At 42.8% G+C, this 13492-nt stretch overlaps 1 protein-coding gene across 2 annotated transcripts; it reads left to right on the top strand.

Moving 5' to 3' along the window:
* The first annotated feature begins 1272 nt into the window (after positions 1-1272).
* Positions 1273-13175, top strand: SOD2 (superoxide dismutase 2). 2 transcript variants are annotated; one of them, XM_049904903.1, is made up of 6 exons: positions 1273-1381; positions 1893-2095; positions 7264-7380; positions 8956-9135; positions 10309-10473; positions 12946-13175. In XM_049904903.1, exons 1-5 carry the CDS (start codon positions 1359-1361, stop codon positions 10452-10454), a joined length of 669 nt encoding a protein of 222 aa, XP_049760860.1. In that variant the 5' UTR covers positions 1273-1358; the 3' UTR covers positions 10455-10473; positions 12946-13175. The 2 variants fall into 2 exon arrangements, with proteins under 2 accessions (XP_049760860.1, XP_049760852.1); XM_049904895.1 differs by having other exon boundaries at positions 10309-13175.
* The last annotated feature ends 317 nt before the right edge of the window (positions 13176-13492 follow it).

The raw sequence follows: 13492 nt of genomic DNA, 5'->3' as shown, positions 1-13492 counted from the left end.
AAGCCTAGTCATCCTGGCAAAGCCTTTGGGGTGGGGGGTGGTGGAAGAAGATAATTAAAAGCTTATGAGCACGTACTACATGTTTCCCTTAATATTTAATAAAGGTCCGACTCACACCAATAACAGTGTAAAAACTTTCAATTTCTACATACCGGAAAGACTTACACAATCCAGGACTTTTGTTTGTTTTTGTATCTGTTGAGAAAGTGAAAGTATTTGACACTTCCAGGCTCTTAGACCGTAAGACCCAGGAGGAAAGAAACCTGTTGTATTTATCTTCTCCAGAGCAGTTGGCTCGTAGATGTCACTCTAAACACACAGAAGGTGATTGGTAAGGCTCACTAGTCAAGTTGGTATGAAGTTTGGATTCTAATCTTGACTCTTTTACTTACTGTGTGACCAGGTGAAGCTGCCCAACCTCAGTGAGTCTATTTCTTTAACTGGAGTTAATAAACCAACTCTAGTGGGTGAAAATTTTTTTTTTTTTTTTAGTGGGTGGGTTGGCGGGTAAAATAAGAGAATGCACGTTAATCCCTCAGGACAGTCGCTGGTACATTGCAGGTGTTGAGGGACGCTATTATCAGGCAGTTATTGAGAATAAAAGGGGCCTGGCTCTGACTCTGGCCTGGAGGAGATCCCAAGGTCGGTTACTTTAGCAAAGAAAGGTCACTGGGGGCAGTGCTATGGAAAGAGCCCAGAACCGACTAAAGGGAAACTGGCCCTATTCAGGCACGCTCTTGGGACGGCGTCTCCAGCAGCTTGGGCCCGTTTTCCTCGGGGCCAGTGGCAGCCCCCAGTCCTGCCGGAGAGCTCGGAGGCCTCTCCTTTCTGACAGATCACGTGGCCCTGCAGATGCCCAAACAGCGCAGGGCCGCCTGCACCTGCCCGGGAACTGCAAGCCCACCGGCGGGGGCCGCAAACTCGGGGCCCGCGTGCAGCCCGAGGGCCGCGGAGGGTGGGCGCAGAGCCGCGTGGGCCGTAACCAAGTCGCACTCGTAGCGGGGGGACCCCTCCCTCTGGCGACATGCTGTCGAAGTGCGGTTAAAAACGCACAGCAGTTCCCGCAGCCCGCTGGGAAGTCTCCAGCTTTGGCTTTCAAGCGCCCCAGGCCGGGCGCTCGTGGCCAAGCACAGGCGGTGCAGGCCCCGGGTTTCCCCGCGGTTCCCCCTCCGGGCATGTGAGCGGCCCGGGGCGGGGCCTCCCGGAACAGGGGGCGGGCCCTCCCGGAAGGGCGGGGCGGGGCCTCCCGGAGGAAGGGGCGGGGCCCTGGCCGGAGGCCGGCACGCGGCGCTTAAATCTGACGCCAGGCGGCCGACACCTGCGCTTCGGGAGGACGCCCCGAGTGGCTGCGCAGCACCATGTTGTGCCGGGCGGCGGGCAGGTGAGAGGCGCGGGGGACCGCGCGGCTGCAGCGGCAACGCTGGCACGGGCTCCAAGGGCACGGGGGCAGGCCGGCGGGCGCAGGGAGACGGCGGCGGCGCGGGCGGCGCGGGCGGCGCGGGCCCGGCCGGTGCCCGCCCCTCTCCGCCCTCCGCGCCCCGCCGGGCCCGGCAGGGTCACGGGTGTCTCGGCAGGCCGCCTGCGCGGGGCGAGGACAGCTCTCGGGCTGTTATCTCCCGGCCCAAGGACGCGGCCGTTTCCTGAAGCCGGCGTTGCGGTCTCAGAGGGAAGACCGCGGCGATGTAACCGTCCCCGCAGGGCGCATCCTCGCGTCGCTTGCCAGGGCCAAAGGCCGGCAGAGGCTCGCGGTGCGTTCAGGAGGCACGTTTGCTTAGTGGCAGACTTACTGCTTCGGAAAACAGGGTCTGCGCGCGAGAAAGTGCCTGCGGGCTCTTACACGCGTGAAAGCGGACCGCGCGTGTGCAGTGACTCAGTGTGTTTTGTCTTTGCAGCACGAGCAGGCAGCTGATCCCAGCTCTGGGAGCGCTGGGCTCCAGGCAGAAGCACAGCCTGCCTGACCTGCCCTACGACTATGGCGCCCTGGAGCCTCACATTAGCGCTAAGATCATGCAGCTGCACCACAGCAAACACCACGCCGCTTACGTGCATAACTTAAACGTCACCGAGGAGAAGTATAAGGAGGCGCTGGCAAAGGGTACGTGCGACCCTCCCTCACAGAATAGAAACTTTGTTGTTGTTAGGTGCCCCGAGTCGGTTCCAGCTCATAGAGAGCCTGTAATATGTGCAACAGAGCTAAACGCTGCCTGGTCACAGTGGAAATGAGACAGCGCGGGATGTCCCCATACAGAAATGCCTGGCACTGAGGCAGATCCACTCCATGTGTTTACTAATTCTCAGTGCTTCAGGCCTGAAAGTCTCTCACTTTTTTTTTTTTTTTTTGGTAATATATCATTGTAGAGTTAGTGCCTCAGTAGGTTTGTATGAACTTCTTTTATGGCCTCAGAAAACTTAGAAGCCCTAAATAAATTATAGCTTGTGAATTTTACTATTATGGCTACTAGGAACAGCTGGATTAAGTTGGAGTCTCATTTTTGTTGCAATGTGCCCCTAGCAAGGGTGAATTGTAGAGCTTTCAGAAAGCCGTAATACGTAACTCCTTTTCACATATTGCCCCTGCGTGGTGCAAAGGTTTGTGCTTGACTCCTGACCTAAAGGTTGGTGGTTCATATCCACCCAGCAGCACCACAGAAGAAAGGCTTGGCGATCTGCTTCTGTAAAGCTCACAGCCCGGAAAATCTTTGAGTAGTTGTACTCTGTAACTCACGGGGTTGCCATGAGTTGGAATCAGCTCTATGGCTATGGGTTTGGCTTTTGTGTTTCTTGTGCATATTAACAATTAAAACCTGTTTGTATTATGTAATGTGCTCCTGGGAAATGTCTCTGGGGTCTCCATTTGCAAGATGGCTGAGAGAGCCTTTCCACTTGTGGCCCAGACACAGGGTACACAGGTGCCTTTGTGTGCCAACGTAACTACTCATTTGCCTCCAAAGTTGGGTTCCTCACCAATCCTTCCAGTGGAAGTGGGGGAATGGAGTGCTGCTGTCAACGGCCAAGGTTTGTCTTTCTGAACCACGCTGCCTGGACAAGAGGTGGGAGGAGCTTGACAACCTTTGTCTCCTTTTCCAAGTCCCCTATAGCTACCGGGCCAGCTGTCTCAAGCAGTGGCCGTGGCAGCACTGATAGGAGACTAAGGGAGGGTTAATATCTTCTTGACTGCCTGCCTTGTGATAGCACTTGTGGCCATTGTCCTTGTCTTAGGGACTGATGGGATGGGAATCCAGCCTAGGAGTTGGAGAGTCTGGAGCACACGTGCTCCCGGTATATCCTGTACAGCTCCCTGCCCTGTGAAGCTTCCTAGGTAGCTACAGCTGTTAACCAAAACGTTGGCAGTTCACATCTACCAGGTGTTCCTTGGAAACCCTATGGGGCAATCCTACTCTGTCCTGTAGGGTCGCTATGAGTTGGAATCTACCCCATGGCAACTGGTTTGGTTTTGTTTGGTTTAACTGTGGACTGAGTGAGGCCCTTTAGACTTGATGTATTTCTGGAATTGATCCAGGGGTCAGAATTCACAAGGAAAACATCCTTTTTTTTTTTTTTATTGTGCTCTAAGTGGAAGCTTACAAATCAAGTGAGTCTCTCATACAGAAATTTGTATTCACCTTGCTATGTACTCCTAGTTGCTCCCCCCCTAATGAGACATCACACTCCTCCTGTCCACCCTGTATTCCCCATGTCCATTCAACCACCTTCTGTCCCCCTCTGCCTTCCCATCTCCCCTCCAGACAGGAGCTGCTCAGATAGTCTCATGTGTCTACTTGAGCCAAGAAGCTAACTCCTTTCTGGTATCATTTTCTGTCTTATAGTCCAGTCCAATCCCTGTCTGAAGAGTTGGCTTTGGGAATGGTTCCATTTAGGTCAACAGAAGATCTGGGGACCATGACCTCTGGGGTCCCTCCAGTCTCAGTCAGACTATTAAGTCTGGTCTTTTTACTAGAATTTGAGGTCTGCATCCTATTGCTATCCTGCTCCATCAAAGATTCTGGAAAATATCCTTTCTTGTAGGAAACTGAAAGAGGCCCGTGTCTATTTACTAATATTTGTAATTCAATTAAAATGTAATAATGGAGTTATTTTTTTAAAAAAGGGCTCAACTAGCAAAAGCAGTAGTATGTGGAGTTTTTGTGTTTGGGGGCATGTATGGGAATACTATGTTTTAATGTTTCTGTACAGAGCTGTATTGTATTCCTCCATCTTTTGATCAGTGGCTTGCACAAGGTATATAACTACATGGTTAAGAAATATATTCCTCAATGTGTTTTTATTAAATTCCAAAACAAAACAAAACAAAAAATCCCAAAAGTCTAGACTTACGAAATTTGAGTGGTTTTCAGACAGTGACGTCTTGTTGACTAGTGGCATCTAGTGGGAACACGTAGTACCTCAGCCTGAAGAGGAAGTTGCCACATTTGGGAAGCTTTGCTTGTGATGGCCAGGAACCCTGACTACAGGGAAGGGCTCCATGATTAAGGAAATGACAAATGTGTGAAGGGTGTGGTAATGTTGGGAGGCTGGGGGAATGTCACAGTTGTGAAAGTATTTCTTCTGTAGCAACATCTGATGCCCATGAACCTGTCCAGTGTTTCAGAAACAGCTTGATTTCAGCTCTTTTCTTGTAGAATCAAAGCTTTACTTGTTTAGTGAAAGCTACTGGGAAAAAAAGCTTTACATTATTGAAGTGTATTGCCTATAAGGTAATAAGTATCTACAGAGTTTTCCTTTATTTAAAAAAACATAAGTTTGGAAACCCTGGTGGCATAGTGGTTAAGTGCTATGGCTGCTAACCAGAAGGCTGGCAGTTTGAATCCACCAGGCGCTCCATGGAAACTCTGTGGGGCAGTTCTACTCTATAGGGTAGGGTAGATGGCCCTGGGGTTTTTTTTTTTTTTTTTTAATTAAAAAGTTAAATTTCTAGGCTTGAAATTTTGGGAAAAAAGAATGTAAATAAAATAATATCATCCATAATCTCATCGTATGTAACTAGCAAATACTTTTTAGATAAAATTACTTAACTTTTGCTGGATTTATCAGAGGTGAAAAGAAACTAGTGAAACCAAAGAAAAAGTTGAACTTCAGAAACGTGGTCTTAAAAATAGATATTAAGACCTCAAAACTTCTATTAAAATTTTAAAGTAATTATGTAAGCTTTTCATTTAAGATGAAGTTATTAAACTATTTATGAATAAGCATATTTCTTTCCTATTAGAAAAATGTAGTTACTGTTGATTTATTAAAAAATATGAAATATACATTTATTTTCAGGATGACTCTCCTAGAAAAATTAATAGGGCAACACTGACTTGTAAGAAAATTAATTTGTAAACATAGCAAAAAAAAAAAAAGTTGGTATCTGTAAAAAACAAGAATACAAACAAACAAAAAGACCCCAAGAAATTTAAGAGATTATCTGTGTATTTAGATTATCGCACAGTTCTCTTTACCTTTCTGAATTGCTGAACAGCTGGAGGTTTGGCTTTGTTGTTTCAGAAAGCAGCATTTCTTACATGGGTTTTAATGTACATTTTAGGAACAGAAGTGGAGAGCTTTTTCCACTATGTGATCTCCATGAGGGTGGCACTTGCGATTAGTGGTTCTTTGTGTCCTTCACATTGCCTCTCTTGGTATCTTGTGAATAAGGAGCGCTCAGTATCGAGCAAGAGAATTTCCATTTTTCCTAACAGATCAGGTAATGTGCAACTTCTTGAAGGCCTAGGAAAAAAATTTGTTTGGCCTACTTATTTAGCCTGATAGAAAGTCTTTTTGGTTTGCATTTACTTTTCCCAGTATTTTGGGAATACATTCAGTATTTCAAATATGAAGTTTTTTTTTTTTTTAAAACTATAGCTACCAGAGAATTGGTATTGTTTTTTTCATAGAAACTAAATTTAGTCAGTCATCTACTCAATCAACAAATATCTATTGAGTGTCTACAATACACGACGCAGTATTTTAGGCCTGAGGATATAGCAGTGACTGAAAAGTCATTACATTCTAGCAGGGGGAGACAGGTAAGTAAACATGTCGTCTGCAGATGGTTATAAGCCCTATCAAGAAAAATAAAGTAGGGAGGGGGTGGTGGGGAATTGCCCATTCATACACCTTGGTCAGGGAAGGCCTGGGGTAAGGTGACCTTCCAGTAGAGACTGGAAGGAAAAATGAGGGAGTGAACCATGAGGGTACCCGGGGGAAGAGTTTCAGAGAAAGGCGACAGTGATTGGTCAGAGCCCTAAGCTGGGAGCATACTTGGTTTTTCCTGTAAGTGCAAGGAGACCAGTGTGCCTGCATTTGGGTGAGGAGGGGATAGGAACCAGGAGATGCAGTCAGAGGTCACAGAGGGTCCGATGGTGTGCAACTTAGTAGCTGATTGTAAGGAGTTGGGGTTCACTCTGAGTGAGCAGGGAGCCTTTGGAGGGGCCTATATAGAGGAGTGCCATGGTTGGCTTGGGTTCTTAGAGGATCCCTCTGGCGGCTGGGCTGAGACGAGACCATGGGGGGCAGATGTGGGAGGTGAGGAGACAGTTGCACCAGTGCAGGTGGGAGGTGCTGGTGGTCTGGGCCAGAGGGGCGGCAGCACAGGCAGGAAGGTGCGATGGGATTCTGGGCACGTTTCGAAGGTAGAGCTGGCTTTGTTGGTGGGTTAGATATAAGGTGTGTGAGTGGAGACGTCACAAATGACCTCAAGGAATCGAAAATGTCCTGAGAAATGGGGTGGCATTACTGAGAGGAGAAGGCCACAGGATGAGTAAGCTTGGTGGGGGGCGGGGGGGGGGAGGAGGATCAGAAGTTCAGTTTTGAATACGTTGGGCTTCTTGTTAATGTAACAGTGAAATATTCCCCAGTGAAATGCTTTTGAAGATGAGAGTTGAAAAATTTCCCTAGAGTCTGTATATTGAGCCATACATTTTAGCATTCTATTATGTTCTACCTTTGTTCTCTTAATTACTTCATTTTTGAAATCTTTCCTGTGTAAGGAAACCTTGAGCTTCTTAGAGGTCGAGAGTGAATTTTCTCTGACCTCTGCAACCTGCTTACAACTGGAAATCAGCTGGGACAAATCATTTTAGGAGGGTCTTTTTTTTTTTTTTTTTTTTTGGAGAATTCTGAACTTGTGATATTTCAGGACAACAGGGATGCTATAGATGAGCTGGTCCAGTTATCTGACATTTTACAAAGACTAGTGAGTGTGTAGAATGGTAGAAAAGGTAGGAATTTTAAAACTGTGTTTGTATTTTAACATTTCAGGTGATGTCACAGCCCAGGTAGCTCTCCAGCCTGCGCTGAAGTTCAATGGCGGAGGTCATATCAATCATAGCATCTTCTGGACAAACCTGAGCCCTAATGGCGGTGGAGAACCCAAAGGTTGGGATACACTGATGCTCCTTATCTACGTTTTGTGCATAACGGGAACGATTGTTGATTTTCTTGGGACCTTAATTCTCTCTGATGTCTCAGTAGTGGCATTTTTTCCATAACAAGCACAATAAAGTAACTTCTGAAGGAGCATAAGTAAGGATGGATAATGTGTTCAGTAGCTATATCAGTAGACCTGACATACACACACACATATTTAATATACCTGCAATGTCAACTTCCGGTTTAAGTGTACTATACCTCATGTTAGGGAAAGACCAACACTAAAAAAATATAATTTTTTAAAAAAGGTGGACTTTTAAAACTGTAGGACCTGGAGTAAGATACTTAACCATTTTATACCTTAGCTTTTTTCATTTATATGGTATAAGTATAATAATTGGACTATTTTAAGAATTAAATTATTATACATAGAGCTTAAAATAGTTCCTTTTGCTGTTAATTCTCTGTTTTTCTTAACTGTGAAGCCAATTGTCCAGAAAATTGGGTTTTCCAGGTGTTTTTTTTAAATTGCAGGTAAGAGGGGAACACAGAGCTGGATGGTCTTGTTTTCTACTTGTTTATAAACTTTCCATGTAGCTTGTGAGGTCAGACCCAAGGAGTCCCTTCCTCATCCCAGGGAAGGCATGGGGCATAAACCTAGCTCTCCTCCTTTGTTTTTAGGCTCCTTGCTCATACCTTAAGTTTCTGTTGTTTTTTTTTTTGTTTTGTTTTGCTTTCAGTCAGTGTTGTAGCAGGCAGCCTATTTTAAGCATCTGAAATAAGCAATTTCATTTTGAGGTAATGATGAACAAGGAAGTAAGTACGTGAGGCTGGACAGTTTGTTTTCTCTGAGTTAGGTCTTCAGACCATGACTTAGTACTTTAGAAATCAGTGAGTTGCTGGAATATCACATATGTCCACATTCAACCAAAAAGTTTTGGTACTGTGCTATTTTGTATAATCTCTTCCACTTTATTCCAGCATTTGTGCCTATGATTAATGGATACCTTTAAACCAGTGGTATAAAAGGGTAGTATTTTTGGCCCAGTTGATCTAGTTGATATGCTCAACCTGGTATTATATTCTGGATTGCTACAGAATAAAACGGTTGTAGCTCTTAAAGTGTACCTTTAGTTCAGTAATAGAAGAGAAAACCACTCTTTTTAAAACATTGTAATCTATAAGGTAGAAAGATCTAGGCTGCTTTGGAGAAGAATCCCATAACGACTATCACTTTATTCCCAAATTGGGACATAGAGCAGATAGGGGAGAAGTCAAAGTGAAATTTTCTATGGGGGAGGGGAGCTAGTAGAAATGATGATTTCTTTCCTGATGAAAATAGCAGAGGGAGTGGAGAAATCCCTCTGACCCTTCATTAAAAAAGCACATTAATTTACATTTTGAAGCCTTCGAGTCCTGGCATCAGGACGGTAGAACACTGGTATAACACAGGCTCACCGGGCTATGGTATGTCTTCTGTGTGCTGTTGTCTAGTTGTAATATTTTCACATCTGTAATGTAATATTGTAACCTGAAATCTGTTTACATATGGTATCTTTGGATTTTTTGTTTTTTCAATAGGGGAGTTGCTGGAAGCCATCAAACGTGACTTTGGTTCTTTTGCGAAGTTTAAGGAGAAGTTGACAGCCGTGTCTGTTAGCGTTCAAGGTTCAGGCTGGGGTTGGCTTGGTTTCAACAAGGAGTGGGGACACTTACAGATTGCCGCTTGTTCAAATCAGGACCCGTTGCAAGGAACAACAGGTTAGATGTGAAAACTGTTAGACGACTTTAGGAGAGAGAGTTTATTACAAGGAATTTAACTAGGAACAAGGGAAATTCACTGTGTTTAAACTTACCATGGCCATGTAATAATTTGAGGAAATCTTAACAGATGATAAAAATCAAAAACCAAAGCTGCTGCCGTGGAGTTGATTCCGACTCATAGCGACCCTATAGGACAGAGTAGAACCGCCCTATAGGGTTTCTGAGGAGCAGCTGGTGGCTTTGAACTGCCGACCTTTTGGTTATCAACCATAGCTCTTAACCACTGCACCACTAGGGCACCTAACAGATGATACTCAAGGTCTTTCGTGTACACGAAAATGCTTTTAAAGTCCTTGACATTTTGTAAGCGTGCATAATTGACCAAAAAAAAAAGTTTTAATATAATCTCTACTTCATTCTGCAGAGAATTGGCGTCAGTTCACATGATACGTGCACTAAAGTAAAAATAGAGTAGATAAACAAGAGCAAGGAAAGGAAACCCAAGCTCACCCTGGCCTCAGAGTTTGTACTCTCATTCCTTTGGCTGAGCACTGCCTTTCAAACTTGTTTTTGTGGTAAAACTGGGACTAGGACTCAAGTTCCCAGATTGCTGCCTTCATTTGGTATATGAAAATATTTTGCTTAGAAGCTCCTGGCTGGGTTCACCAAATCTTTTTTTTTTTCATGTTGAGCCAAATCGAATTAGAAGCTGTTTAGAAGATGTCATTTAAAAGCATGGGACTAGAACTATAAGGCAGCCAGCAATTAGCTGGAACTTTGGTCCACCAAAACATCAGCAGTTCGAATCCACCAGGCACTCCTTGGAAACCCTATGGGGCATTTCTACTCTGTCCTATAGGGTCAGTACGAGTCAGAATCAACTCAACGGCAACAAAGTTTTTATTATGGTACCATAGTTAGTTGATTTTCCCAAGTCTGTCTTAATTTACTATTCCGTATCACATTTTCTTCCAAAGAATAAATTTTAAAATACTTTTAATGGGAATATTTATTCTTACACAGATTTCCTCCTTATATAAGAAACTGAAAAATGAATGAGAGTGTTGTAACAGATAATTTTGTGTGCATAGGATAACTAAAGTTTGAATTAAGAAGATGCGTTTCGGTTGAAATTCATAGTGTTTGCTTTTTCTTCTTCTTTCCCTGTAGGGCTTATCCCACTGCTTGGGATTGATGTGTGGGAGCATGCTTACTACCTTCAGTATGAAAATGTCAGACCCGATTATCTGAAAGCTATTTGGAATGTCATCAACTGGGAGAATGTCAGTGAAAGATACATGGCTTGCAAAAAGTGAAACATTAGCATTCTACTGTGTAAGTCAAGGTCTTGATGATGATTTTTGCAGTAGTGTAGAGTATTACGATATATTAATAAGCTGCTTTATGGTGTATCATTTCTTAAATGTTGCTTATTCAGATATTTGATAAGCAGAATTTAATGCTATGAATATTTTATCGTTTTGAAATTTTGTTATCGGGCAATTGTAAGAATACTGAATGCTTTGTATGATTTAATGTTTTGATTTGAACATTTTGTTCAGAAAGCTAAGATAGCCTAACCAAAAACCAAACCCGTTACTGTCGGGTGAATTCCAACTCATGGCAAAGATAGCCTAGGAGATTATAATTGTCATTATGAAAACCATCAAAAATATTTCATCCCAAGATAATTGGGGCCTGTAGGGAAGTCTTTCTAATCCTGTTCTGTTGCAATTGTAGAAAATCTTGTCTTGCCCCAGCTTGACAATAAAACCCACCTGAGGGAAATTACTCAATTTTCTATTGAAAATTGCTCTTTTCTGTAAGTAGCCCTCAGCCTACTATAGCTTCTGGTCTTTGTTGTGTATCCTGTAACCCAGTGGTCTTTGTGTATAGCCACCTGTTTCACAGGGTTAACGTATTTAAAAAAACTATAGCTTGATTGCTAATTGAGAACTGCTTTATTATAAAAAGTTGTGTTTTTGAATTTTTCAAATATAAAAATGTAGAAGTATATGTATAAAACTGTACAAAGTGGACAAATTTGGGCCTCGTTGATAAAATCAGTGACAGGTTAGACCACAGGTATTTCCTGATGCCCCCTTCCTGAGCATTGCTGGGTTCCAGGACGGCCTTCTCCAGGAGGGCAAACTGGCCTCAGGGTGAGGCTGGCAGCACATCTCCCTCAGAGACAGTGGTTTTCAAAGACTTGCTTTTTGAGTTATTCGGTCTTTTTTATTGTTTTTCATTTTCTTTTTTTTTTAAATATACAGTCACTATAGAAACTTTATATTGTGTTGTTTTTCAGTAAAGGAAAGATACATCCATAAGATAGTGACACAGCATGTCAGGTTATGTTCCTGTTCAGTTTCTGCAAGTTGAGCTGCGATTCTGTAAATGTAGGAGGGACCCTTTTTGTATTTGGTTAACAGTGTCACGCATTTCCCCATGTCGTTCATCATCTTCTGAATTGTTTTAGTTGATGCAGGATATTCTGTCCCTTGGACATTTTCTGACCTGTGTTATTGGCCATCTGCTACTAGATATTTTGCTTGTTTCCAATTGTTATTATAAAGAACACTATTGGAATATTCTCTATATAGGTTTTCTTCTAAACCTGTTTAGTAACAGGATGGCTTCCCAACTCCATATTTCTATTTTTAATTTCCCCCAACTTAATTTTTCTATTTTTTTAATGGAAAAATGGAGTAACTTAGAAGTTTCAATATTGAAGACTGAAGTTTTTAAAAAAAATTCGAGACACTTTCAGAATTCAATTAGGAAAGTATTCAGAGTTGTCAGCAGCGCTGATGAGACTATTGGTAACTGTGCACACGCACGTTTGTGTGTTGAAAAACTAGAGACTGTGACTGCCGTTGTGTATATACCACAGGCGTGACTTACATGGAGCTCAAATGGGAGTCACGTGATTACACTTGTCTCTAGAAACAGTGTTTAAACAGACCCCCAGTAAGCTAGGGGCCTTCCAAAAGATGGGCTTTTGAATACAGGAAGCAGTCTGCTAGGTCATGGTTCATATGCAGCTAACAAACACGCGGAGACTACTGATTTATCTAAACATTTTTGGCTCCTACTAAGCTTTGTGATTTTAAAAATAATATAGAAATTTCTATGGGCCTCTATTCTTGCTTTGACTTTTTTTTTGTTTTGTTTTAAGCTTTGTGATTTTAAAAATATTCAGTATAGAAATTTCTATGGGCCTCTATTTTTGCTTTGACTTTATATTGAGAGAATGGTAGAAAGGAGGAGGAAAGCACGCTGCTTCAGGAGAGCATTTTCCTTCCCGTGGGATAGGCTTATTTAAGACATCAAGGTCATTGACAAACTAAAGATTGTAATCATCCAGTGGAAAAACGAGAACTTAGGATTCTGCGTAGGCCTGTCTTCATAACAGAAGAGAGAAGTAGAATCGCAGTTTCTTCTGAAAGAACAAGTATGGTCATCCGGGGGGGGTGTTTGTGAGCGCCGCAGCAGCGCCTGCCTGCCCGCGTCACGGATGTGCTGGAAGAGCCTCAGGGTGACACGTGCTGAAAGGTCAAGGACGCAGAACAACTCCTGCCTTTGAAATAGTATTGTGGCTTAAACTGTAGCGTAATAATTAAACGCTTGTGTTGAGAAATTACAACTTTATTCCATGCTCAAATTCATGATCTTAAAATGAGGTTTGAATTTCTATTGAGCACTTTTTAAAAAGTGACATGGAAACAATAAAATTTAGATTGATGCGTGCTGTGAATCATCTAAAACTAGGTATAAATATAAGTTTTATCTTCTGTTTAATTTCAGGGGAACTACTATTTAGAAAAACTATTTTATAAATTACTGTTCCTCATTACCAGTCATACCCTTATGATCCCAGCAAACTAACGTCCTGTCTCCTGAGGTATGCATCAAACCAAGCACACACTAAAGGTCCTATAAGGTTCTGGAGCATTTTCATTTAATCGTTCATTAAAGAAACATTTTCCTACTGTAAGTGACATGTTTTGACTGTTAATAAAATAATCTATCAAGCATCCTAAGAAGTCTGCATTCTGTGTGTGTGTGTGTCAGAACACTAATCCTTTAATGCTTTATCTTTTTACTCTTTTTCTGTGGGAAAAGAATAATAGAGTGGAAATTTTATTCCTAAAATTTCTAAAGTCCAGAAGGAGTATAAACTATAGCTCTGGTCATGTCTGTAAACAACCATGTGATATATAAAAGCATAATATTTCATATACTGAATTATAAAGTCTTCATATCATAACATCTTAGAACATTAACCACACATGGACCTTGGCCTGAATTTGTCCCACATAACATTCTGGACTGGTGGTATTTTACTCCCACT

This window comes from Elephas maximus, chromosome 1, assembly GCF_024166365.1.
Source record: "Elephas maximus indicus isolate mEleMax1 chromosome 1, mEleMax1 primary haplotype, whole genome shotgun sequence".
Classification (NCBI taxonomy): Eukaryota; Metazoa; Chordata; class Mammalia; order Proboscidea; family Elephantidae; genus Elephas; species Elephas maximus.
The sequence above is the reverse complement of the archived record's forward strand: the minus strand, read 5'-3'. Positions and strand labels throughout refer to the sequence as shown.

Bases quoted from the DNA above. Each gene is read 5' to 3' on its own strand.
- SOD2 (XM_049904903.1), top strand. From the start codon at position 1,359: ATGTTGTGCCGGGCGGCGGGCAG. The intron at 1,382-1,892 runs GTGAGAGGCGCG...TTGTCTTTGCAG, and splicing joins TTGTGCCGGGCGGCGGGCAG to CACGAGCAGGCAGCTGATCC. The intron at 7,381-8,955 runs GTTGGGATACAC...TTTTTTCAATAG, and splicing joins TGGCGGTGGAGAACCCAAAG to GGGAGTTGCTGGAAGCCATC.